This window comes from Rattus norvegicus, chromosome 9 (assembly GCF_036323735.1).
Source record: "Rattus norvegicus strain BN/NHsdMcwi chromosome 9, GRCr8, whole genome shotgun sequence".
NCBI classification, from domain to species: Eukaryota; Metazoa; Chordata; class Mammalia; order Rodentia; family Muridae; genus Rattus; species Rattus norvegicus.
Window position 1 is genome coordinate 18,423,162 of NC_086027.1, and position 23,925 is coordinate 18,447,086.

Genomic DNA, 23,925 nt, shown 5'->3' on the forward strand with positions numbered 1-23,925 from the left:
CAACTGATCTGTTTGTGAGAGAAGTCTAGACTCGAAGGGTATTTGTTCTATCAGTCTTGACTTCTATGTTTCAAAGAATGAGAACTAGGGAAGTCTGTCACTTTGGGGGTGGCACTGTGTTTACAGAAGGCCAGACAACCGAAGTCACCTGTTACTACACATGCGGCCGGGGAACCAAAGAAAACCATCAAGTTTCATATAATTCACTTCTTCTAACTCCACACTTTCAGTGGCAGCCTGTGGCTGTGTCCCCACATCTCAAAGGCCATGGGAACAGGGATGGTAATGTTTCAGGTGACAGGGATGTTATTGGGGGGGGGGGGAGGAAGAGAGAGAGAGAGAGAGAGAGAGAGAGAGAGAGAGAGAGGAGAAGAGATTGCAGTGAAGGATATGTGAAGTAGATGCATAATAAAACAATGTAAAAACAGAAAACTTGAAGAGAAGCTCTTTAGACATATTCCGGGTGGAAACAGAGTTTGCTAGAACTGTTCATTGTTCGCTGTAGAAACTTTACTTTCAATGACTTCCTGTTTTGACTGTGAGGCAGTTGTATCTCTGACTGAGCCACTCCCTAGAGGGTGAAGGGAGTCTCTCTTTGCTGCCTAAGCCCAGAGCAGAGAGACTCTGAGATGCGTTCTTTTCCGCGTGTGCCTGGGAAGGTAGGTAGAGCCCCACTGTTCTGTCAGTCTTGAATAATACATCATCATTAATTCATGCGCTGCACGTTCGTAACTTGTGATAAACACGAGGCAAGCCTGGGTTTGCCTACAAGTTTCCTGAGCCTGTGAGCAGTGTGAGCCTCAGCGCTCGGGCAGTGTGTTTATCTCAAGGGTATCCACCTGCATCCACAGTTTGGATACAGTGTCACAAACTGAGAGGCTAATGACTTTGCTCTTAGCCCTGAAGGCCCACTCCAGAGGAGCATTTGCATTCTCTTTAGTTACATCTCCGTGTATTTGAAGGTACTGCTAAGTCAGTCTTTTATGGGGGATTTGGGTGTTTGCTTGGAGAAGCCACTAAGTCACTTTTGAGTATAGAATTAATGAGGACCTTTGCATTTCAAAGGATGTTAAGTAGGGTGTGGTGACTGACTCCTGCCTGCACTCCCCCACCACAGTAGGCTGGCCTACAAAGTGTGACTCTGTCTCCGAAAACCAAGGCTGAGAAGGATGCTTGGAAGGAAGAAGTAAGAGAGACATAGAGAGGCAGAGAGGTCTGATAGCATGTGTCTGCCACCTAAGGATATTGGCTTTCAACAGTAACAGCCATTTGTGTGCCCCAGAGTCTTCAAGTAGGGCAGAGGGAGCCATGTGAGCTCCAACCAGATGGCATGGTGCCTTCATGACTGGAAGGTGGATGCTGCGTGCTGTTCTGCCTACTTAAACCATGACAGACCCTTAAAGAACAAGGTTGAAATTCATGGAATTTGTACGCACCGCCTCGAATGTCACATGATCCTTCGCCTCACTCAATGAAAAGGTGTCACAGACATCCACACTGACACTTCTGAGGACTCCATCTCTTGGTGTGGGAGTCGAAGGTTCTGGTTCACCACACCGAGTTGAGAGAAATGATTGTGGCCATCTTGGAGAAAACAGCTTGTCACACACAGGGGCTCTGATGCAATGAGGTCATGTTCAGTCCATTCTCCTAGGCAAGCCTGAGGCCGCGCAGAGTAAAATAGAAGGCATAGAACAACAAAAAAACAAAGTTAAGAAGTGAGAATTCAATGTCTGCTGAGCAAGGGAGAAACCGTCGCCCCCGGGGATAAGCCTCCAAATCGGTTATCCACTTATGAGTAGTCATCCCTGGAATCATACCCATGCACGTGATACTGAGTGTATCAGCAGGCTGCATTTATGTATCTATCGTTTATACTTACTTATGTTGACAGCAGTTAAAAGAGCTATGAACTTACGAGGGAGCAGTAAGGTAGGGTCGTGGGAAACAGAATGGGGGGGAAGATGATGTAATTATATTTCAATTTAAATATGTGTATATATTCAAAAATAAGTTGAATGTTAAATTTAAGCATTACTGGACATAAGGAATAATCATTTAAACAGTGCATATCCCCAGATCTTGGCTCCTTCCGCCCAAATAACCTGTTGCTACACAAAGGGACCTACATCTTTATGGTGTGTAAAACTCTCTCAAGTCACCTCCGTCTTCTAAAACCATCCCCTTGTCCCCCAGAGTATTTACAGAGGAACAATAAAACATTTAATTTTTTCAGCACCTTGTAGTAGAAACCAGTTCCAAGCCCCCAGTTTAACGGTGGCATTCACCCTGGAACATCCAGGCACCCTTAAGGCCACATTGTATATTTGTTAATTTGGACTCAAGGGAATTTTTTAAAAAGTAGGCTTTTAAACCAAGGGTTAAACCAAGCATAATGATGCCTGCCCAACTGCAGAGTACCACCATTTTGTTAAAGTGCCTTTGGGTAACGTCATGGAAGCCCGTGTAAGTCAGGGAGCGCTGGGTGCTGGGTATTAAAGTGAGGTGTAAAGGCAAGCATCTGCTCTCGCTCACACTCTCCGAACTCTGTCGCTCGCCTCACTCACTTGACTCACTGCTGAGCTTTGACTTCCATCAAGACTCTAAAGATAGATTTCTAGAAAATCCCCTGGAGTTCTAATCAGCCCCTGATATTCAGAGACCCCCCAGCTTGTAGTCTCGGGGTCACTGGTGTTATTGAAGTATAAAACCGGGGCTGCTGACTTGGCAGCTCCTGGTGCTGGCTGACTGCCTGTTTGCTGGTATTTAAGCGAATATGTTGCCTCAGCTACACAAAGGCCCAGGTTGGGAAGCTGCTCGCCCTGACAGTAAGTACCCAGGCTAACATGGAGCCACTTTCTTCTTCTTGAGGGGAAGACCGACTTGAGTTGTGAACGATGATTGGAACCCTGGGGTAACATGGTGCTTCATTTTCTTAATAACTCTGTCTTGAGATGTGCGCCCTTGAGCCTTGAAGCTTCTGCGGTTACTCTGGGTCTGAGGTCCCTTTGCTGTGAAGATGACAGCAATAGCCTGGGGTGCTATCGCACACCTGTAACCCCAGCACTTGCAAAAGCAGAAGCAAGAGGATTTTGAGTTAAAGGCTAGCCTGGACCACTTTAGTAAGTTATAGGTCAGCCTGCACTACAAAGACTTTGTTTCCAAAAACCAGAGAAAGAAGCTAGGAGTAACCAACACTATGTAGGTTTTCAGCATCTCAAATGGACGTATTTTCGTCGCCTGCCCTCTATTTTAGTTGACTTTCTATTGCTGTGATAAATGTTGAGAAAAATGAACTTAGGGGAGGAAATGTGCCTTTTGTTTACGTGTCCCAGTCACAGGCCATCACAGAGAGCTATCAGGCCAGGCACTGAAACAGAGGAGGATCACTGCTTACTGGCACTGGCATGCAACACCACCCTAGGCTATTCCTATCTTCCTCCATGGCCCAATCAGTTTGCTTTTTCTCACAGCCAAGGACCACTCTTGCACAGGGAAGGAGCCATCCACACCAATAATAATTAATCAAAATCCCCTAAAGACTTTCAGGCGTCTGATAAAGACCTATTCTCCATTGAAGTTTCCTCTTCCTAGGTGATGCTAGGTCAAGTTCACACACACACACACACACACACACACACACCCCTAACCAGCCCAGTCTCCATGGTGATCAGCTTTCATTGTCACCTTGACAAAACCTAGAATCACCTAGGAGGAGAGGAATTAGCTAGATCGTGTGGGTTTCTGAGCTTGTCTTGATTGTTAATTGAAGTTTCAGCCCATTGTGGATGGCATCAGTCCCCAGACTCATGAACATCCTAAGAGAGGAGAAAGCTCGCTGAGAGCAAGTAAGATAGGTCTGCGTGCGTTTGTTTCTTTCTGTTCTTGACAGGATGTGATATGACGAGCTTAGTAAGTCCCTGCCTTGACTTCCCCCTAATGATAAGACTCTCATTTATTCGTAAGCCAATGTTTGAGTACTTGTTACATGTACATATGTCCAGGTGCTGGGACATAGCAGAAAACACAAAAGGCCAAGCTGCAGTCTCCATTGGGCTTTTAGTTTGGTTGATAAACAGTCATTGGAACCCTGTGGGGAGCAGTTTCCAAGATGGAGGACTCTGCAAGTGCTGAGCCCTCTTCAAGAGGAACAGGCTTTGAAAGGCATGAAAACCAAGGTTCATGAGGCTAGTCGGAATGAACAAGGCTGGGATACAGCCTGAGATGTGGACAAGCCCCAGTTCTGGAGGGTTAAAGGGCTTGGCTCTGCAGAATGAAGTTAGCAATTGGAGACTATTAGAGAGTTAAACGCAAGCCACTTTTCCCACACACAGACCACCATAGCTGATGTGTGCGCTGTGAATTGGTGGTTGTAAAGGAATAAAAACAGCCAAAAGGCCGGTGAAGCTAGGGAGGAGCACTTCAGGGAGGTAGCCTGTCAGAGAGGGGATGGGTAGTAGGACCCGAAAGGGCCTGTGGGAGGTGGCAATGAAGAGGTCAGAGGGCGGCTGTGTGTAGGTTTCTCATTTGGAAGCAGAGCCACTCGATGAGGTGTGGGCAGGGTCCACTTCCCCTTACTGCTGCTTGTTGGTTTCTTTTCTTCTTTCAGTTGTCTTGTTCTGGTTTTGAGGATTGAGCCTGGGGCCTCACCACTGTGAGGAAAGTACTTGCCATTCGAACCATATACTTCTAGGGATAGGCTGACCTTTACTCTGCAGTATAGGAAGAGCTATTACAGGAAGGAGAATGACCATCCCTGTAGGTGGGTTTATAAGTGACCAAGGACACTCTGATGTAGGCGAACAGGGAAGTCTGCTGGGTTGGTTTAGTACTGCTATATATTCAAATGCTAAATACCATATCCCAAGATATGGTTGCTCTAAGAAGAGCAGATCCTCACATGTGCCAGCTTTTGTTGTGTAAACCTTGCCCTCTGAATTATCCCTGCTTCGTTAATAAAGATGCCTACTGCTAGGCACAAGAGAGGGAGGCAGGGTCGAAGATTCCTGGGCTTGGCATAGACAGGAACCAGGCTACGGAGAGGAAGGAGAAAGACGTGGCCATGGGATAGGTGGATTCTGAGTGCATGGCCGCCAGGGCTGGCCTGTTGGAGGAGTGGTAGCCCGGGTGAAACACCGCAAGTGATATTGGGCGTTATTGACAGGGAAGTAGACAAAATAGCATGAAGGTTTGATATCTACCCAGCTGTAGTGCTTTTAGGTTTATTATAAATATAAACTATATAGTCAAAGAGGGGTAAGAAACTCTCAAGGAATAGTTACCACAACATTTTGGCGCCCAACATAGGATGCCACATGGAAAAGTTAAGTTGTTCTTCCTCCCAACCCCATTCTGCCAGAAATAAGACTCAGACTCAAAATGTGTTTACAGATACCTTGGCCATATAGCTGGTCTCTTCTCTGACTGGATAGTAGTTTAAAATAACCGGTAACCCGTCTGTTCTGATCTACATTCTGCCACATGGCTGGTTACCTATGCTCAAGCACCCAGCATCTTCCCAGAATCCTTTTGATCTGCTGATGTCCCACCCTCTATTTCCTGCCTAAGCCATAGGCCATCACATTTATCATTGACAGGTGTTACATCCTGACAGACGCAAGATATTTTCTCTACACTTCCCCTTTTTAGTCCAATAAGGCCCTTTTCTTTCAAATATAAACTGAACGCAATAATAACAATTGTGAAGGCTTACAGAGAAGTCCTTGAGGGTGACTAGAAGGTCACCGTGGCTGCTTGTAATACCATCTCTGGCCTGAGGGTAGATGCATTGTGTAGGGGAAAGTAGGCCCTAAGAAGTCTAGAATGGGGGTTGGGGATTTAGCTCAGTGGTAGAGCGCTTAAGGGTTCGGTCCCCAGCTCCGAAAAAAAGAAAAAGGGGAAAAAAAGTCTAAGATGCCCGCCTGTCTACAGATCTGCTTGTATGTTAGATAGGAGCTTTGGCCTTCCTTAGGGCCTTGGATGGAAGAAAGTAATGTGACCATCGTGGGAGGGACCTGGAGAGACGAGAAAAAAGGATATCATAGCAGGAACATGGTGGAAGAGGAGGATGGTGTACTAGGCAAGGACGAGAGAGCTCAGTTGTCTGTGTACCTTTCAAAATAGCTCCTTGTGCCTTCCCTCCTGGAGGTGTTTAACCCCGTGATGGGTTTTCTTGGCACATTCCAGCACATTCCTGACATGCTAGCATCATTAAAAAAAATCTTTTTAAAGTGTTTTGTATGCGTACGTGCACACAAGCATGCGTGTGTACGTATGTGCCTATGCATGTGTGTCTATGCATGAGTGTGTGAGCACACAACACATGTATGTGCACCATACATATACCTAGTGCCCAAGGTGGTCAGAAGATTTCAGACCCTCTGTGATTGGCCTTACAGGTGGTTGTAAACCATCATGTGGGTTCTGGGAATTGATGAACAGGCCTCTGCAAGAGCAACACGTGCTCTTAACTACTGATCTCAATCCTAGCATCGTTAATTGCTATGGACTATGGCAAACAGCCGTTTAACATAGAGTACGGAGAAATGTCTCCATTTATCAAATCCTGCCCGCCCCCATCATCCATGTACTTCTTGCACCCTTTCCCTGTTGAGCATCGCTCTTGAGAAGGTACTGAACTGTGACTTCAGCTCTTTCCTGGGCCTCCCATCTGCTCACCCATTACCACCTGCCACCTGCTCACCTCACACTGCGGCACAGTCTGCTTCCTGACTTAGTCTTGATGGTCTTCCTACTGCTAGAAAGCCATGTTACCACACCATGGAGTACAAGTCCACATTCTAAATACTCTAGACCCATTCAGAGCCAGCCCAGATACTCCGTAGTACAGAACACAGTGGAGGTTAATGGTAATTTAAGTGCATATGGTAAATCAAAATGCCGATGAGCCCTACTGAGAGCCCCCTGGGCTCTGCAGCCCGGCTGCCCGGATTTCACTCTGATTTGCCCTTTACTAATTGCGGGATGACATTGGTCAAGTTGCCCATCTCTCTCTGCCTCAGTTTTCAAATCTGCAGCATGGGTATTAAAAGGAAATGCATGTATATGATTGTTTTGGTCATCAACTCAATACAATGTAGAAACACCTGAAAATTGAATCCTAGTGGGGGATTATCCAGATCAAGTTGGCCTGTGGACGAGTCTACAGAAGAAGGAAGACATCTTAATTACGTAAACTAACATGGAGGGAACCCTTCCCTGGGCTTCTGCTCCTGGACTGCACGTGAGGAAGTGAGCTAAGTGCAGGCATTTATTCTCTCTCCGTTCTCGGCTGTGGTGCGGTTAGCTCTTTAAGCTTCAGGCTGGCTTGAGTCTTGACCTCTCCTCAGTATTGGACTGGGACCTGGGACTGGGAGCCCAAATAAACCTTTTCTCCCCTGGTGCGCTTTTGCCACAGCAACAGAAATGAAATCAGGACAATGGGAGTAAGGATTGAGAGAATGGATCAGTGTCTGCTCTTCCTGCATAGGTTCTGATCCTGCCTCAGTCGTTCACTGTGACCAGCTCCAAACCATTTCTGTGTGCATAGATTCCGGCTGTGGGGGAAGGTGTTACACCACTGCGATTCAGACAGAAGAAACGAACTAAAGCATGGTGCATATTTGATTCAACCACATGTTTGCTCAGCGCTAGAGATGGCCAAGCTCTGAGGGGCGAGCGCTAGACTAGCGGGAGTGTCAGAGGTGGTGGCCGAGTTGGCAGGGAGGAGCTGGGTTCCAGAGGGTGTTTATAATGTCTGGAGCAGACCTGGTGGAGATGTGCACATTCTCTGGGAAGCAGATAAATGCTCCGTCTATGCCAGGCAAGTAATTCCCTAGAGTAACGGGGCAGAAACAGTTCTGACCAAAAATGTGTCAATGTGCTGGATACCAATTTAGTATCAGCTTTGTTTGTCCCAAATATCAGTTGTCTTTTGTAGCATTTGCCTCTTATGTTCATGTTTCTATAAGTTTGTCATGAACAAGCTGCAGGCTTTGCTTCTCATCACATGATGTATACAGGAAAAATATCCAAGTTTATCTTGTCTGCCTTGAAACTATTTCTTGAGAATCACTTTATTCAGCTTTGTGATTTCTTGGTAACCACCCTGAAACCAGCGCTGGTTGCCCTGGAGGTGGACACCTGACCTAAGCCTGTCCAGAGTTTTTCTCTGAGATTCTTTTTTTTTTAATTTAAAAGTTTAATTTTTTGATAATTCCATTCATGAGTACTGTATATAATTTATACTTCCATAGCTCCCTTTCCCCTATCTCTCCTACTCCACCCTACATTTATAACTGTGCACATACACACACACACACACACACACACACACACACACACCTACACCTCTCTTTAGTGTGCCAGCTTAGGTGTTCAGAGCTGACCATTTGAGATCGGATGCCCCCTTGGACTCCTCTTTGAGGATGGAGTCTCCCTCTCTAGCAGCTATTAATTTCCTGTAGCCTTTTATTTTGGGCTGGAGGCTTGTGAGATCTCCCCTGTTTGTGTTGTATGTGGACTAGTGTTGGGGTAATGCAGGTCGCATTTAAAAACAGTTGTGTTTACTTGTAGCATCTCTGCCATGCCGAGACCAGAGCAGGCGCCCTGGTCTTTTGGCCCTTGTATCTTCTGCCATTTTTCCTGAGCCCTGATGTAGGGGTTGTGTTGTACATGAACCAAGTATGCCAAGGCCCTGTGGAATTTCCCTTTGGGTAACAGGAAGTTTACGATTTCTGTCTCTGGTGTCTAAGCTATTGGCAGACAAAGTGGTACGTTGGCAGTGGTCATGTTTTTTTGCTGTATGAAGAAATTTGCCATGGATAAGAAGTGGGAGGTGGAGTGGGGTGGAAGACATTTTCTGGCAGGGCTGCTCCAGGTCTAAGCCAAGCTCTTGGTCTACCCACAACACAGAGTGGAAGCTCTTGTGTGCCTCCCCGTCTGGCCCTAAGCCCAGAAACCTTAACTCCGCCTATTTTTCTTCTGCCCAGTTATTGGCTGTCCGGCCTTTTAAATGAACCAATCAACTTTAAATTTTGGAAAACTTCCTTTTCTTTTTAAGGAGACTTGGTTGGCTGAGCTACCACAGCATGCCTCCTGCTTTCTCCCTGCTCACCCTTACTAGCAGACGATCAAATGCAGCCCCCTGGGGATCTCCTCACATTGAGTATCAGTGGTTCAAGAAGAACGGAAAGGTTAACTCTGTAGGGTTTCTCAGGTGATGTGGCGCACAGAAAGGTAGAGTAGTGATGATTTGGCAACCATGATGGAAGAGAGTGCCACCATTATAGTAGGTTCCTAGTTCCATCCATTGTAGTAGGGATTCGTGGTAGGAGTAAGATGATTGATGGAATGAATGGGTAAGTGAGCGTTACTGTTCCCACGTTAGAAACCATCAGCTGACTTGAGGAGTAAGCAGTAAGATGCAGTGTTAGGTCCAAAGCTTTAGGTCTTCAGGCTGTTTGCCTGAGATTCTATTCCTAGAAGTTTGGGTCACCAAGAAAATACCACCACCAACACCAGCACCACCACCACCAACATATCATCATTACCACCACCAACATCAATCACCATCACCACCACTACCACTCACCACCCACCACTACCACCACCACCACCACCATCATCATCATCACCATCACCATCATCATCATCATCATCACCATCACCACCACCACCACCACCACCACCATCATCATCACCATCATCATCATCATCATCATCATCACCATCATCATCATCACCACCACCACCAGCACCACCACCACCAACATATCATCATTACCACCACCAACATCAATCACCATCACCACCACTACCACTCACCACCCACCACTACCACCACCACCACCACGACCATCACCACCATCACCAACAACATCATCGTCATCATCACCACCACCACCACCACCACCACCATCATCATCACCATCATCATCATCATCATCATCACCACCACCACCACCATCATCATCATCACCACCACCACCACCACCATCACCACCACCACCACCACCACCATCATCATCACCATCATCATCATCATCACCACCACCACCACCACCACCACCATCATCATCACTACCACACCACAAGGACCACCACTACCACTCATCACCTACCACCAACAACAACAGCAACAACATCATCACCACCCCCACCACCACCAACAACAACAATAATAACATCACCCACCAGCACCACACCACCACTACCACACCACGCATCTCTGGTTCTTCCTCGTGGCATACTCACGTGCATGCAGGAGTGCCTGGCAAAGCACTCTGTTAGGAAGCTAAGTGCTAATAAATCCCTACGGGCAGCTTCAGATGAGAGCTCAAGTTCTTGTTATTTTGAGGCTGCCTTTTCGGAAAGCCGCATCAGTGACAAAAGTGTGGGAAGGGCTGTGTGCGTGTGATAAAATATTCTCCGTGAAGACTCACGGAAGCTGTGCAGCCCAACAGCAGGTTTCGTGCCCAGTCCTGACATGCACAGCTCATGGCTCTGCTTGAAGACTTAAGGTGTGTATTGTGGTGCCCAACAGGGACCCATGGATTACGAGGGGACAGTAGTCTCCCTTTAAGGTGCATTTGGGGGTGTATTCTATGCCTCAGACTCTTTCCATCATTTTGTGTTTTTAAATATAAAATTAATGTGTGGGTGTATACGTGAGTGCAGGGGCCTGCAGACGCGAGAAGACCACAGTGTATCATTGTGTCATTTCAGGTGTGGGTGCTGGGAACCAAACTCTAGTCACCTCTGAGAGCAGCATATACTCTTAACCACCGAGCCTCTTCTCCAAGCCCCCATCGTTCGCCATTTTATATGACGCATCACGGTTGATAGCAGTCGTATACCAAGGTGGATAATGCTCCAACTAGTAGGGTTGTCACTAGTGATGACTAAGGAATTGAATGCTTTCATTTTAATTAATTTTACAGACACATATGGCCAGTAGCTGTTATACTGGATAAAAAAAACGATCTTTTAATGTTTTTTGAAGCGGTAACTTTTAATTTTCAGTGTTAATTAGCTGATGATTTACAGACATTCATCGGGCTCATCATAAAGATAGATACTACAATAACTTGTTAAAAATGAATCAACCAGCTACAGCTGTAACGTCCCTTGAACAGTCTGGAGCCTTTCTCAACACGGGGTGATGAGTTTATTATCTGGGCAGACCCTTTAGCCTCACCCAGCCCCTCCCTAGTCCTGCTGTTAGGGTATAGGGCACAGGGCCACAAATTCTCCAGCTGATTGGTTGAGGCCCGTTACTTTGTAGAACTGACTTCCTTTATGGAATAACATCAGCCGGTTGTGCATATCAATCATAACCTTTGAATTACCGTTTTAGCAACGTTTGAGTTAGCATAATATTTTACCAAACAACTGATCTCCATAGGATACAGAGGGTGACAGAATTAACTGTGGCAGCTCTCTCGTTGGGTTCAGACAACAGACCTTCGCCTGTGGCTCTGCGTGGCGTGTCCCATTGATCTTGTGTGAGAGCAGAAGCTTCGTGATAATAGTCCCATGTTATGAACAGCTGTTACGACTTGTGCAGTGGACTTGACCCCTGTCCCAGTTCTCAATGGCTTCACTGTGGCTGGTGTATGTTCTCTAAATATAGATACCCATTCTAAAACCGAGTTCATCTAAGATGTCCCTAGAATGTCGTGCATGCGTGTGTGCATGCACGTAATAAAAATTATTCCTTGACTATGTAACCAACATTGAATTTTTTTCAATAAATTGAGACTCTTATATAATTAAATTTCAAAAGATATCTTTTCTCTGACATCCTGAATCTGTTACCATGGAGATTTTTCTAACTTATAGAAAGTGTTGGATTAAGTCTTGGCTCAATCCAAATGGCAGTGCTTAGCTCTTGATACCCGAAGACAGCAGAGGTGAGGATGGACTGGCGCAGTTGTATGTGGAGTTAGGCTGGCGTCTCGTGGTGTCAGAGGCTGTGCTGTGTCAGGGGAAGACTTCAGTCCAGGCTCAGGGTGTTCAGAGTGAGTTTAGCGTTGCTTCTGAGCTCCGGGAAGTCTGACTGGCTTCATCTGCTGGAAGGGGCTGTTTTGGAGGCCTTACAGAATGCTGCAGACGCACTCTGTAAAGGAGTTAGACAGTGTTAATTGCTGTTTTGCTTCGTCACAGTTGTGACCGTGCACGTGCTAGTCTAGAAGTTCCACAGCCAAGGTGACCATGTTGCTCACAACTTTGTCTTCAAACTGATTCGACCTCAGGCTCTTGGAGACTGTGGCAAAGCGTGATGTCCTCATGGTGTCCAGCCGAAGGGGTGAAGTAAGGTGACCTTGGCTGTGTGCAGCGTGGTGAGGGATGGATCTGGCAGGATGTGTGTGCAGGTAGATAGGGAAGGGAGGAGCCGAGGAAGGAGAAACCATGTCTCCAGATTCAGAGGCCCAGCAGTTGGTGGTAAAGGCACAAATGTGGGGATGGTCAGCATGATCAGTGCTGATACCGTCATGACTAGAGTCACCCAGGAGAAAGTGAGGCAATGCCCCCATTATTAAGCCATTTGAGACTTGTTCTGGGAAGGTGTTGAAAGAACAAATAAACGAGAAACAGACAGGACTCTGCTTGGCTAGAGACTTGGTCAGACGACTTTCCGAGAGAGAGAAATGCAAGTGGAGGAACAAGCACGCTCATGCCTTACAGGTATTCACACACCTGCAGGTATGCATTAAGCATGGCTGCCCACCAGACCCCATCACTGCGGACATAACAGTGCAGAACACCCCAGGCCTGCTGCAGACGGCCCTCCAGCATGCAGACACCAGGATATCCCAGACAGAACCCTGAACTACAGAGCTCAGCTCAAAATGGCTGACTCAGTAGGTCTAAGGTATCTGAGAATCCGCATTGCTCAAAAGTTCCCAGGGGACACTGGCGCCCAGGTACCTCGCTTTGAGAACACTGGCTGAGAGAATAAATTCAGTACAGAGTAGTTCAGGGCACAAGGGTCTGAGGTAAGCATGGACTGAGTTTGGAACCTCTCTCTCTCTACCTGATGGCCCCAGCAGTCTGTGGCCGCCAAAGGTCCAGACTGACAGAGGAGTCCAGGAATCATGGCCGTTGCTACTGCCTTTGCTAGGCCCTGACGTGCTTTTCCCATATGCTGTCTGCTATGAGAGACTCTTGATGTTTCTGCTCATAGATGACACCGAGGCTCTGAAAGCTTGTACCAGCCATCATGGTTTCCACACCACTGAGGATCAGGTCCGGGGCTCCCAGCTCAGTCTTTCTGATGCCTCCAAGCCCTGCCATTGCCGTGGCTCCACTATAAACCTCCATGAAGGAAGGGGCTGCGTTCTCTGTGGGGATGTCCGCTCCCTTCATGTGAGGGATGCCCAACCTCTCAAACGAAGCCGCTCTCCTCCGCCTATTATGCCCAGAAGCTGAGAGCCATGCTTTGAGGGGAGCCATGTTGCTTAGCTGAAGGGTGTTTAATGGAGTCACCTCCTCACCCTCTTCTTTTACAACTTCATGGTATTTCTCCCACAATATTATCAGTCATAGATTAATAACAGAAAGGAGGGACTCTGGGGCTTTCCCCCTCCCATTTTCTCATGACACAACTTTGTAGAGGAGTGTGCCAGCAGCAGGCTGGTGCACATGCACAGTGGTGAGGGTTGGTTTCGGTTGAACCGAGCTGATGGTAGAGTGTGTGTGAGTGTGAGTCAGAGAGAGAGAGAGAGAGTCTGAGAGAGAGAGAATGTGTGTGTGAATGTGTGTGAGTGTGTGCATTTGTGCGTGTATGTGTGGTGTGTGGTGAGGGGGTTCCTTCCAGAACAGAACACTGCCGGATTGGCTGGGGGGCTGGGTAGAATAAGGGAATAGGGTGCAAAGGTAAGGAGTGCAGGTGTTCCTTCTGTGTCTCTGTCTGTCTGTCCGTCTCTCTCTGTTCTCTCTCTCCTCTCCTCCTCCCCTCTCCTCTTCTCTCTCTCTCTCTCTCTCTCTCTCTCTCTCTCTCTCTCTCGCTTGCTAGTGACAAGCTGCTCTACACTGAATGCCCAGAATGCTGTGACAGCTAAGATCAAGTTGTGTTTCTTCGTGAGGCTATTCCCCTCAGGTTTGCCCATAGTAACAGAAAGCTGACTAACAGCCCAAGGCTACTATGGCTAGCGTTTTCTCCGATTCAGGCCAGCTTCATCAAAAGACTGGCGTATACATCCGCAGCTGCTGTAGATCTTCTTTTCTGTGTGGAACCAACATGACATGGTGTAACATAGGATAGTCGGTCTAAGGAGGGCTGCAGAGCTCCCTTCTCCAGTAGCTCCATTCTGCTGATTCCTGATTATAGCTGAGCACTGCAGAAGCCTTGAGGGTTCCTGACATCATCCACTTATCGGTTAGTGGCTCCGAGGCTCTCTCTCCTCCTTACTCATTGGCCCCATGATCCCATCCTTGCCAGGGAAATCTCTAGAAGACCACTTCCTGGTTTCGGCTGATATGCTTGGTTTCATTACACTATTTCTTCTGGGTTTTCTTTCAGTGTCCTTCCTACTAAATCCATCCACCTGGGGCTATTTTCATGGAGAGTTCCTGTGTCACAAGATACCTCGTAGATAGATGTCCATGGTCCCCTTTGGAGCTCAGCGAGTGAGAGGGACTAGCTTCCTGGTTCCTTGCATGAGATGGGATGTACCATGGGATCTAAGGCCTAGTATTAGCTGTGGGTCAGGGGTGGGTGCCCTGAAGGTTCCATGGCTTCCTTTAGGCCTGAGGGCAGGCAGCACTGGGAAGGACGCCCATGAGATTCTCCACCTAGGTCCTGTACCTAAAGTCCTTCCTACAAAAGGAGGCTCTTACGGTCATGTGCTTCGACCAGCAGTCAGGCGTGCTGAGCACTCCAGCCTCCTGGGCGGGAAGCGGGCAGTGGGGGAGAAAAATATAAACTGTCACCATGTGGACTTCCTCCTTCAAATTCTGTTCATCTGAGCTTAGATCCTTTCAGACCCTTTTTCCAAACTCATAAAAAATGAAAACAGTCAGGGGGATGCTCAGCTGGTAAAGCGCCTTCCATAAAAGCCTGAGGTCCTGAGTTGGGCTCCCTGGAACCCAAGTTAAAAAAACGGAGCAAGGGGATTGGGGATTTAGCTCAGTGGTAGAGGGCTTGCCTAGCAAGCGCAAGGCCCTGGGTTCGGTCCCCAGCTCCGAAAAAAAGAAAAGGAAAAAAAAAAAAAAAAAACGGAGCAAGGCGATACATGCTGTGATTCTCCTGCTGGGTTCTGGGTGGAGACACGGGCAGGTCCCCAGGGCTGGCTCTCCGGAGCTCATTGGTCAATCAACCTAAGCAAATAGATGAGTTTCATTGAGAGATTCTCTTTCACAATTATAGGTGGAAAGCAATCACGGGAAGATACTTCGTATTGCCCTCAAGTACACACATATGCCTTTGTACACACATACACAATACATACACACACACACACACACACACACACACACACACACAAATGGAGGGAAGGGCTTCAGTAAATAACCAAATGCCTCAGTGTTTCCAACAGGCCTGACTTGCCGCTTCAGGCCTCTGCAGCTTGTGTTGACACTGGGAATGCTCAGTGGTCTCGGTGCGTGGCTGTGTCCCGTTTACAGACTTTCCTTTGTCTCTTCTGTCTCCCAGGTACAGGAGGCTGCGAGTCGTGGCTTGAAGTTCGTTAGTGTGGTGCCTCAGTACCAGACCTCTGTGAGCTCGGCAGGCAGCACGCGCTTCCTGCCTGTCACCAACAGTGACGAAGGTGCCAGGGATGGGAAGAACACCTTTGGGGACCGGCCATCTTTGGAAAGTGATACCCCAAAGGCTGCGGATGTGGACGATGCCACTGCGGGAGTGAACCAGAGACCAGAGCCCAACCCGGGATCCGCAGGGGAGGCGCCCGGTGCCCAGCAGCCTGGCATTCCCTCTCCCTCAGAAGAGAATGAGGCTGTCGAGTTTCCACTGCGGGGTTTGAGGCCAGCACTGGGTGGCTTGGAGGGTGACCCCTCCAATGGGCCTGAAGAGCTGCCTTCCAGGAGTAAGTGTCAATGCCAGTTCCGACCGGCTTAAAGAGAGGCTAACGGGCTTTTTAGTATTAACCGGGGCCTCTCGGGGAAGGGAAATGAAATTAGTATGTAGACACTGCAGTACATCAGACAAGAGAAAGTCTACCCAGTGGCTTGCTGGGCCACAGCTGTTCACCCACTGCAGCTGCGGACCGTGTGGGGTGAGCAGAGTCCAACGAAACGGATTTGCAGGGGACTCCAAAAGTGGGTCCTAGTCTCATTCAGTGCTCCCGGGTCTCCAGGAACTTCTCCAGCCTCACACCCACACAGAGAGTGTGAACCACTCTGCTCCAATGAGCTTGGACATTGTGCTTCTGAATGTCTGCCTGAACAAGGGAGTTGAGAAAGCCGGGGCGGGGGTGGAGGTGAGGGGTAGGGCGTACCATGCAAGAGTCCTGCTTCTGCCTGCTTGGATGGAAGCATCCTGATTGCAAGAAGCACGGACAGTTGACAGATGGGCACCATGGAGAAAGCGCTTTGTCACCACCATGGGTCTTCCCTGTCAGTGCTAGTGGCCATTTGCCTTGATGATGTCACATAGCAACCCAGCCATAACAGATAACTTCCCAGTTACCAGGCTCTGTGCTGTCTTCTAAAGGGGCCATCTCTCTATTCTCCATGCACTCTTAGCAGTCAGGTGAGCTCTCCTACGACTTCCGGCTGGCAGCTGGCACCCCCGGCATAGGGCTGACACCACCCACACCACCTCTCTACTTGGTCTTTCCAGTGTAATAGAATGGACAGACTTCCCAAAGCCTTCTGTAACTTTCGTAGTCTTCTTTTCTCTACTTTTGCCTGGAAGATGCATCCATCGCATGAGGTCCTCCTTATGTTAGCAACGGGGCATCTCTGGCGTTTGAAAGGTGACCGTGAGTTGCTCGACAGCAGAAATACCCACAAAGCCACATTAGGGCATCTGCTTAGTCCTTTCTGTATCAAGTCCCCAGTGACCATTTCTGCTGTCTTAGCTAGTGCTTGAAATTAGCCTCTTGCAAGTGATACGGGTTCTTGGAGAATGGGGGTGTGAGTTGATCTTATTTATTTATTTATTTATTTATTTGCTATGTCAGTACTTCTTGGGAAAATTATGGGATGGTCATATCCGACATCTAATGGCAGGGTTTCCCTGACAGGGGGTGTTGGGTGCCTCAGTTCTGAGATATAGTAGAGCTGTCGTTTATTCAAGACCTTGGTCTTTGGTTTAGAGCTACCGAAATGATTTATTTTTTTACTTCACTGAGGTAGACTTCTGTCTCACCCTGATGGTAGCTCAGGTTTTAAACCTGGTATGAGAGTCCTGGGAAGCTCCATCTTGGGGCTGGGGACTGAGCATGCTAAATTCTGGAAGGAGAGTGACTGTGGACCCATGTGGGAGATGAGGGCCGAGGTCAGGCATGAAACCCAGGAGGAAGGGATAGCAGCCATGGGAGACAAGCAGCACCATGGGTAAGAAACCAATGTCTGTGTCCCCCTTCTAACTAGGTGGTAGTCTTGTCCAGATACATGCTGCTAGCTTGCCCATGTGAGTAGAATATCACAAAGCCACATTAGGGCATCTGTTTAGTCCTTTCTGTATCAAGTCCCCAGTGACCATTTCTGCTGTCTTAGCTAGTGCTTGTAATTGGCCTCTTGCCAATTCGGGGCCCTGGCTGCACTATGCCACCCCTTACAGGATCCTGATTTTAAGAAGGAAAAAAAAATGAGACAATAAATCCCAAGACTTTGTTAGGAGTATGGATCCTGTGTCCTAGAATCCACCTTTTGCCTGGACCTCTAGAAGGTTCTCTTTTGATCTTTAACCCTGAGACGCCTTTCCTAGGACCCTTCCCAGATGTCCAGTACCGTTTTCTGCTCTGGGACTCCTTACTTCTCTCCATTGCCCAGGGTCTACTATGGCTGAAGATTGGACCCAAGCCTTCCCATGATGCCCAGAGCACTTTGGCCTGCAGCTTCCATTTCCTGAGGTCCTTGTCCTCTTCTGCAAAATTAAATCCTTTGAGCACTGGTGGGTTAATGTGTCATGGAGGCCTCAGTCCAACAGTTGGTGGGAAGAGGGTTTCCAGCTGGGGGGCTTGGTCCACAAAGCCCATTTTAGACTCCCCACGTAGGCAGCTCTCTGCACACACAGCCCCCACCCTGCCTAAGCATTCACAGCACTCTCCTTCCCTCTCCAGCTCTATAATCCATTGGTCGACACAGGGGAGGGCCTTGGTCCAGTTTTCTCCAGGTGTTATCTCAATTACCCTCACCACAACTATGACAGGAGATTCTACTCTGGCTCCCAGCTCACAGATAAGGAAAGTTCCCTCCCTGAAGGCTGGACATCCAAGGACCCTGTCTCCACAGGTCAAAGTCCTTCCATGACCCCAGCTTCTCTCCTGAGCCCTTCCCTAGGAGCTGTTTCCTCCTCTGGGGCGGCTGTTCACTGCCCTGCCCTGAAAACACTCACAAGGCCCCCAACCCCAGCTTCACCATACTCTGCTCAGCTCTCTGCCTGCCTTTCTCTCAGCCCAGCCCCAGCCCCAGCCCCAGCCCCAGCCCCAGCCCCAGCCCCTAAGGAACTTGAAATGTTTAAGCCTCTTTTCCAACAGGTCTGCAATCATAGCAAGACAATTTAAAAGATTCCAGAGGTTGCCTCCCTCCTTGCCCCTGCTCTTCCTCTGTTGATTTGTTTCCTGTGTAGGAAGCAGCTAGCAGTGGGTCCAGTCAGGGACAGTTCACAGTGGGCTTTCAGGAGCTACAGGGAAAATATCTAGGCTGAGCCCATCCCTGCACCTGGATGCAGTTATTACAGGGAGAGTAGGTGGGCTGACCCCACCTCTGCATGGGCTCCAGGTGTACAGGGAGACCAGGTGGGCTGATCCCACCCCTGCATGGGCTCCAGGTGTACAGGGAGACCAGGTGGGCTGACCCCACCCCTGCATGGGCTCCAGGTGTACAGGGAGACCAGGTGGGCTGACCCCACCCCTGCATGGGGTCCAGGTGTTATACCCTTCTCAATCTTCTTGGTCATTAATTGGATTTCTTGTCTGGGGACTTCCTGAGGACCTGATATGAGGCCACTGTTTAATACACCCCAGTACCCCTTACAACACCTTTGATCAAGAAGCAAGAGCCACTTGGGTGTGCCAGCTAGAGCAGGTATGAGGTGCCACGCAGTCAGATTTGGGGCCTGAAGCTTTTGTGCTGTGTTTTTTCCTTCCCGGAGCTCATGGAGGCCCTTAGAGCTTGACACTCCACCTCCTCCACCTGAGTCAATTGCTGCCAGGCTTCTACCTCGTCCATGAACAAACGTCCCCTACTGTGGCCACCAGCTCCTACTTTGTATTCTGATAAATGAACCTCTTACTAGATTGGGGCATAAGCCCAGGGTTTGTGAGGATCAAAAGACTCCGGGCTCTGCCACTCACTGTCAGGGATTCTGAGAGATGCACCTGAATCCCTGTGGAAGTTAAAAGCATCAGGTTTGGTGGGAGGGCACCCCTGGTGCGATACCTGCTCCTGGGTCTGCAGGGTGCTAGCGAGCTGACTACCATTGGTCGTGCCTCTGTGTGCACCACTTCCTTTCCTTTGCTGCCCTGTCAGGTGGCCTCTGCTGGCTCAGAGGTGTGCCCTGTGCTAGCACCGTGGCTGCGAGAAACGAGCAGCCTTCTACAGGCTCAGGGATTTGGTGGACCCTCCCATCGTAGCACCAACAGCCCTGTGTTAATGGAGGTCGTTCATCTCAGTTCCCCCTGCCCACGACTTGAGAAGCTCGCAGTCCCCATCCAGCCTTCCTGACTCCAGTTGCGCTGATCGCCTCAAGTCTGGCCTATGATGCCCACAATTCAGATGCAACTCAGTTCTGTTTCCTCCGAACCACAACTCTCCTTGGACACTGAGATCCAACCATCCCTGTGGCTCACTCACAAGCTCCAGCTCTCTGGGTCCATAAGTGCAGACAAGCTGCAGGCTTCCTTCTGCACTGTGGCTCACCTCGGGCCCCGGTGTGGCGCTCAGAACAGCGTACCTTTTCTTGCCCACTTGCCTATAGCATGGCGTCCACCTAGCTGTGCTTGGCCAGTCCCCGGCCCGGGTTTCCCATGTTCTCCATCTATCCCTCTCATGTCAGTCATAAACATGTGAGGCACCCACCGTAGTACAGGGACCTTGGAGGGCATAAGAATTCCAAATGAGATGCGGCGAGGCCCTGTGTCACTGCGCAGGGCAAGAAGACAGTCTGGTGCTCTCTACCTGCTCTGCCAGCCTAGTCCTTCGGCCATTCTCACAAACAATGCCTTCCTCCGGGATTTTCCCACATCTGGAAAAAGCTTCCAGCTGGGGTCATGGTAGAGCAGCAAAGAAAATTTAAACAAACCTGGGGCTCTTCAGAATCCTGGTCACATACAAAATGTGTTAGAGTTTGGGGGACATGGGAGCATCGAAACACGTGGTTTGGGGGTAGTTTCTCTTGGCTGGTGTCTCTGTGAGTGGATCTGACTAAATGGTTGTGTCTGAGCTCAGGCCTCTCCCCATATCCCATTTCTGCTGATTCTTCTGTATGGCGTTCTCCTTTCCTTCCTGAAAAATGTACTTCTGTTTCTGGTTGCAGCCCTGCCTGCTGGGAAGGATGGAGCCCAGAAAGATAGTGCTGGCCCTTCCTACCTTACCCAGCAGTCCCTCCCTCCCTCCCCCACCACAGCCTCTCACTTCTCATTCTCTGTTGCATGATGCTTTCGGGAGATTGGTCTATTGCACCAGTGAGTGAAGATGGTCCTTCTGTGTGTTCAAGTGCTACCAGCTGTGGCCATGACAGAATTCCCACTTCCTTCTTCCGGCGCAGCAGCTCTGAGCAGCTACTCCTGTTGCATTTGTGCCTAACTGGAACCGACTATTGGGCCTGTGCTCTGGACCAAACCTGTGGACAGCTCTGGCTACGAGCGCCTCAGGAGTGACTTTTGGTCCAAGCAGATGGGCACTTCTGTTGTCTTGTCCTTAGCGGATGCATCTGAAGTGGGCCTGGGTCCCTGATGAGGACGCAGCTGCCCTGTGGTAACTGCACACACCCCGGCTAGTACTTAGGTAACACCCAAATGGCACAATCCTGAAATTTGGGATCCTTCACCCCAGGGTTTAAGTGCATGTGTCGTCCCATGTCCAGAACACGTGTATGGTTGTGCTTCTCCCTCCTGCCAGCCACTGTGTATGGCCTTTAAGTTCTCTGCATAAAAGAGGGTGGGGATTTTCTTATCGCTCCAAAAAATGTTTTGGCAGCCAGTGCATCTTCCTAAGCACCTTGTGCAAGAAGGCTTTCCAGGCTGGGCCAGCTCTGATAGCTCGACTGAATGAATGGTGGGAAAACAGACTCTCCAGTGTACATTGAAATTCCAGGTATTTGCTCCTGGCAGTGGTTCCCGCTAACCGCGGCTGGCAGCACAGACAGCAGGTGCGAGTCAGCGGCGGGCGGCTAGGGCTTATTGATTTCTGGGCTCTAAATGAGAGAGTGGAGAGCTCCAAGTTTCACACCCAGGGCCCGCCTGGCTGATTGCGCTGACCTGCTTCTCCAGGCAGGAACCCCCATTTACAGGAACATATTTATTTTTACATATCAATGTGCTTGATGTACTTGATTGAGTATTATGGGTTTGGCCCCAGGAAACTCTCCTGCAGTTTATAAATAGCAAGTTCGGGGATGTAAAAAGGTTCCTGGAATTAGAGAAGTGGTTGGTGTTTTTTTTTTTTTTTCTTTCTTTCTATGAATCTCCCTCCCCACCCCTTTCATGACTTTTACATTTACTTCACAAACACTCATTTCTTACTTGTTTCTAGAAATATACTCCTTCCAGATGCTTAACGCTGCAAACTGATTCCAAGTCACGTTACAGTTCAGATTCTAAACCCAGCTCCAGCTAGGGATGTAGCGTATTTACCTCACGTGCAGGAATTCGGTTCCATCTCCAGAACCGTGTAAGCTGAGTGTGGTGACGCAGCCCCGTATGTCAGGTGCCTCGGGCAGGAGAATCAGGTGCAGAGGCAGGAGGATCCTGAATGCGGGTCCATCCTTGACTATGTAACAAGTTCGAGTCCAGCCTGGAGTGCCTGAGACCCTGTCTCAAAACAAAAGGCCGGCAGTCTCCATCCAGAACACAAGCTCTGAGGCCCTACTCCCCGAAAGTTACTGCTGAAAATGGAGTTTATTATCTGGCAAGAGTGTGGCCTCAGGGATTCGCAGATGATACCATTCGCAGCCTCCAGGGAGATTCCACTGAACCCAGTTTTAGCAAATTGGTTCTGTGAGCTAACACCTCTCTCTCTCTCTCTCTCTCTCCATCCTTTTTATGACTCCCAACAGAAATGGAGATCTTCGCCTTTTTCAACAGACCAAGGAGCCAGCAGAAATGTCTGCAATACTACCCCGTCACCATCCCCCTCCAGGTCTCCAAGAACGGCCAGACAGTGAGCAGTCTGGACGCCAGCTGGCTGGAGCACATGAGTGACCACTTCCGGAAAGGCGGTGTGCTGGTGAACGCCGTCTTCCAGCTTGGCATGGCCAACGGTACAGAATGCTTTACCTCTTTTCTTGTTCCGGTGATCTTGGCTCTTCTTCCCAGCGTCCTCCATCAGAAAGCCGCATAGAGTCAGTAGACACAGGGTTTGATTTCTAACTAGCATATATCGGGCAGGTCTCCTGAAGGCTAGCCCCTCTGCCATGACCTGGTATGAATGAAGATGGTGAGTTTGGAGGCTTTTAAGAAGGCGGCTGCCTGGGACTGTTAATTCCGGAACCCTTTGGATGCCGCTCCAGAAGTGCAGATTGTTTGTTTTGCGTGCACCATTGCAGTCTGCAGCAGCAGCAGCACCCTGGCACTGGAAAGAATGGCAGCCCCCGCCTCTGGGAGCTGCTGCTGGGACATAAGTTCCGCACTCTGCCTTAGAAGTGGGCTCATCTCTAGGCCCTTGCTTTGAGAAATAGCACCACTAACATCAGCTTTGAGTCAGAAGGAAAGTCCGTCCGCAGTGGGGAGCGTTTTTGGAGTCAAGAAACAAATGGTTTGGGGTAACATGTCGGTGAGTTGAGTCACCTTCGAAGATAAGCGGTTTGGGGTGCGGGGCCGGCGTACCGGCTCGGGCAGGGGTGTGAGTCGGATGCCTGAGGTGTGTGGGCGTCACATAAACCTGGGGACATGGATGACAAGCCTGGCGAGACACTGATGACAGGGTTGATGACATGTAGCGTCTCAGGAGCAGGGCTGGGAGTGAGGTTTCGATGCTGCACTATGTGGGAAGGGCCACGGAAGTCTTCTCAGAGTAGAGATCCTGTTGCTCCAATGTGTAGGCTCTGGGTGATTCTCAGCCTGGGATGATGACAACGCAGACATCGGTTTGGGCTTGGAAGGTCCTTGCTTTTTCCTATTTGACCATTAGTGTTCCGGTCAATGGATCATTGTAGCAGTAGCGGGCATGGTGAGCGGGTGAGTCTGAGTTACCAAGAAAAGCGTCTAGGACAGTGCTGTCCGGTAGAACTTTCAGTGATGGTAGAATGTTCTAGATCGTGCTATCCCAAAGCCGCCAGCCACAGCCCCTTTGGGTGGTTCCGGTGTCCTCAGAAGCAGGGCTTGTCATGAACTGTTGGGAGGTGCACCATAAAGCCCCAGGGGCAGGAGGGGCTTGAAGTGGGTGTTTCCTGTCCACTTCATCAGTTGGGAGCCCATCAGCTCCTGCTTCTTTAGGAACACTGGCAGTAGCTCTTCCTTTTCTGTTTTCTAGGGAGGCAGACAAAGCTTCCTCCTCAGCAAACCTGTGACTGACTGTGTAACACCTTAAAGATGAACAGCTCTTAGTAGCTTCTCAGGAGGCTACTGGGTAATTGTC

The 23,925-nt window shown here is 49.1% G+C and overlaps 1 protein-coding gene across 2 annotated transcripts in view; it reads left to right on the forward strand.

Moving 5' to 3' along the window:
* Positions 1–23,925, forward strand: part of Rftn1 (raftlin lipid raft linker 1) — a 197,677-nt gene that overhangs the window by 121,019 nt on the left and 52,733 nt on the right. For both annotated transcript variants that reach the window (XM_063267578.1, NM_001135011.1), the window contains exons 5-6: positions 15,656–16,046; positions 22,406–22,609. In XM_063267578.1, coding sequence (XP_063123648.1) covers positions 15,656–16,046; positions 22,406–22,609 — 595 coding nt within the window. The remainder of the gene's footprint in view (positions 1–15,655; positions 16,047–22,405; positions 22,610–23,925) is intronic.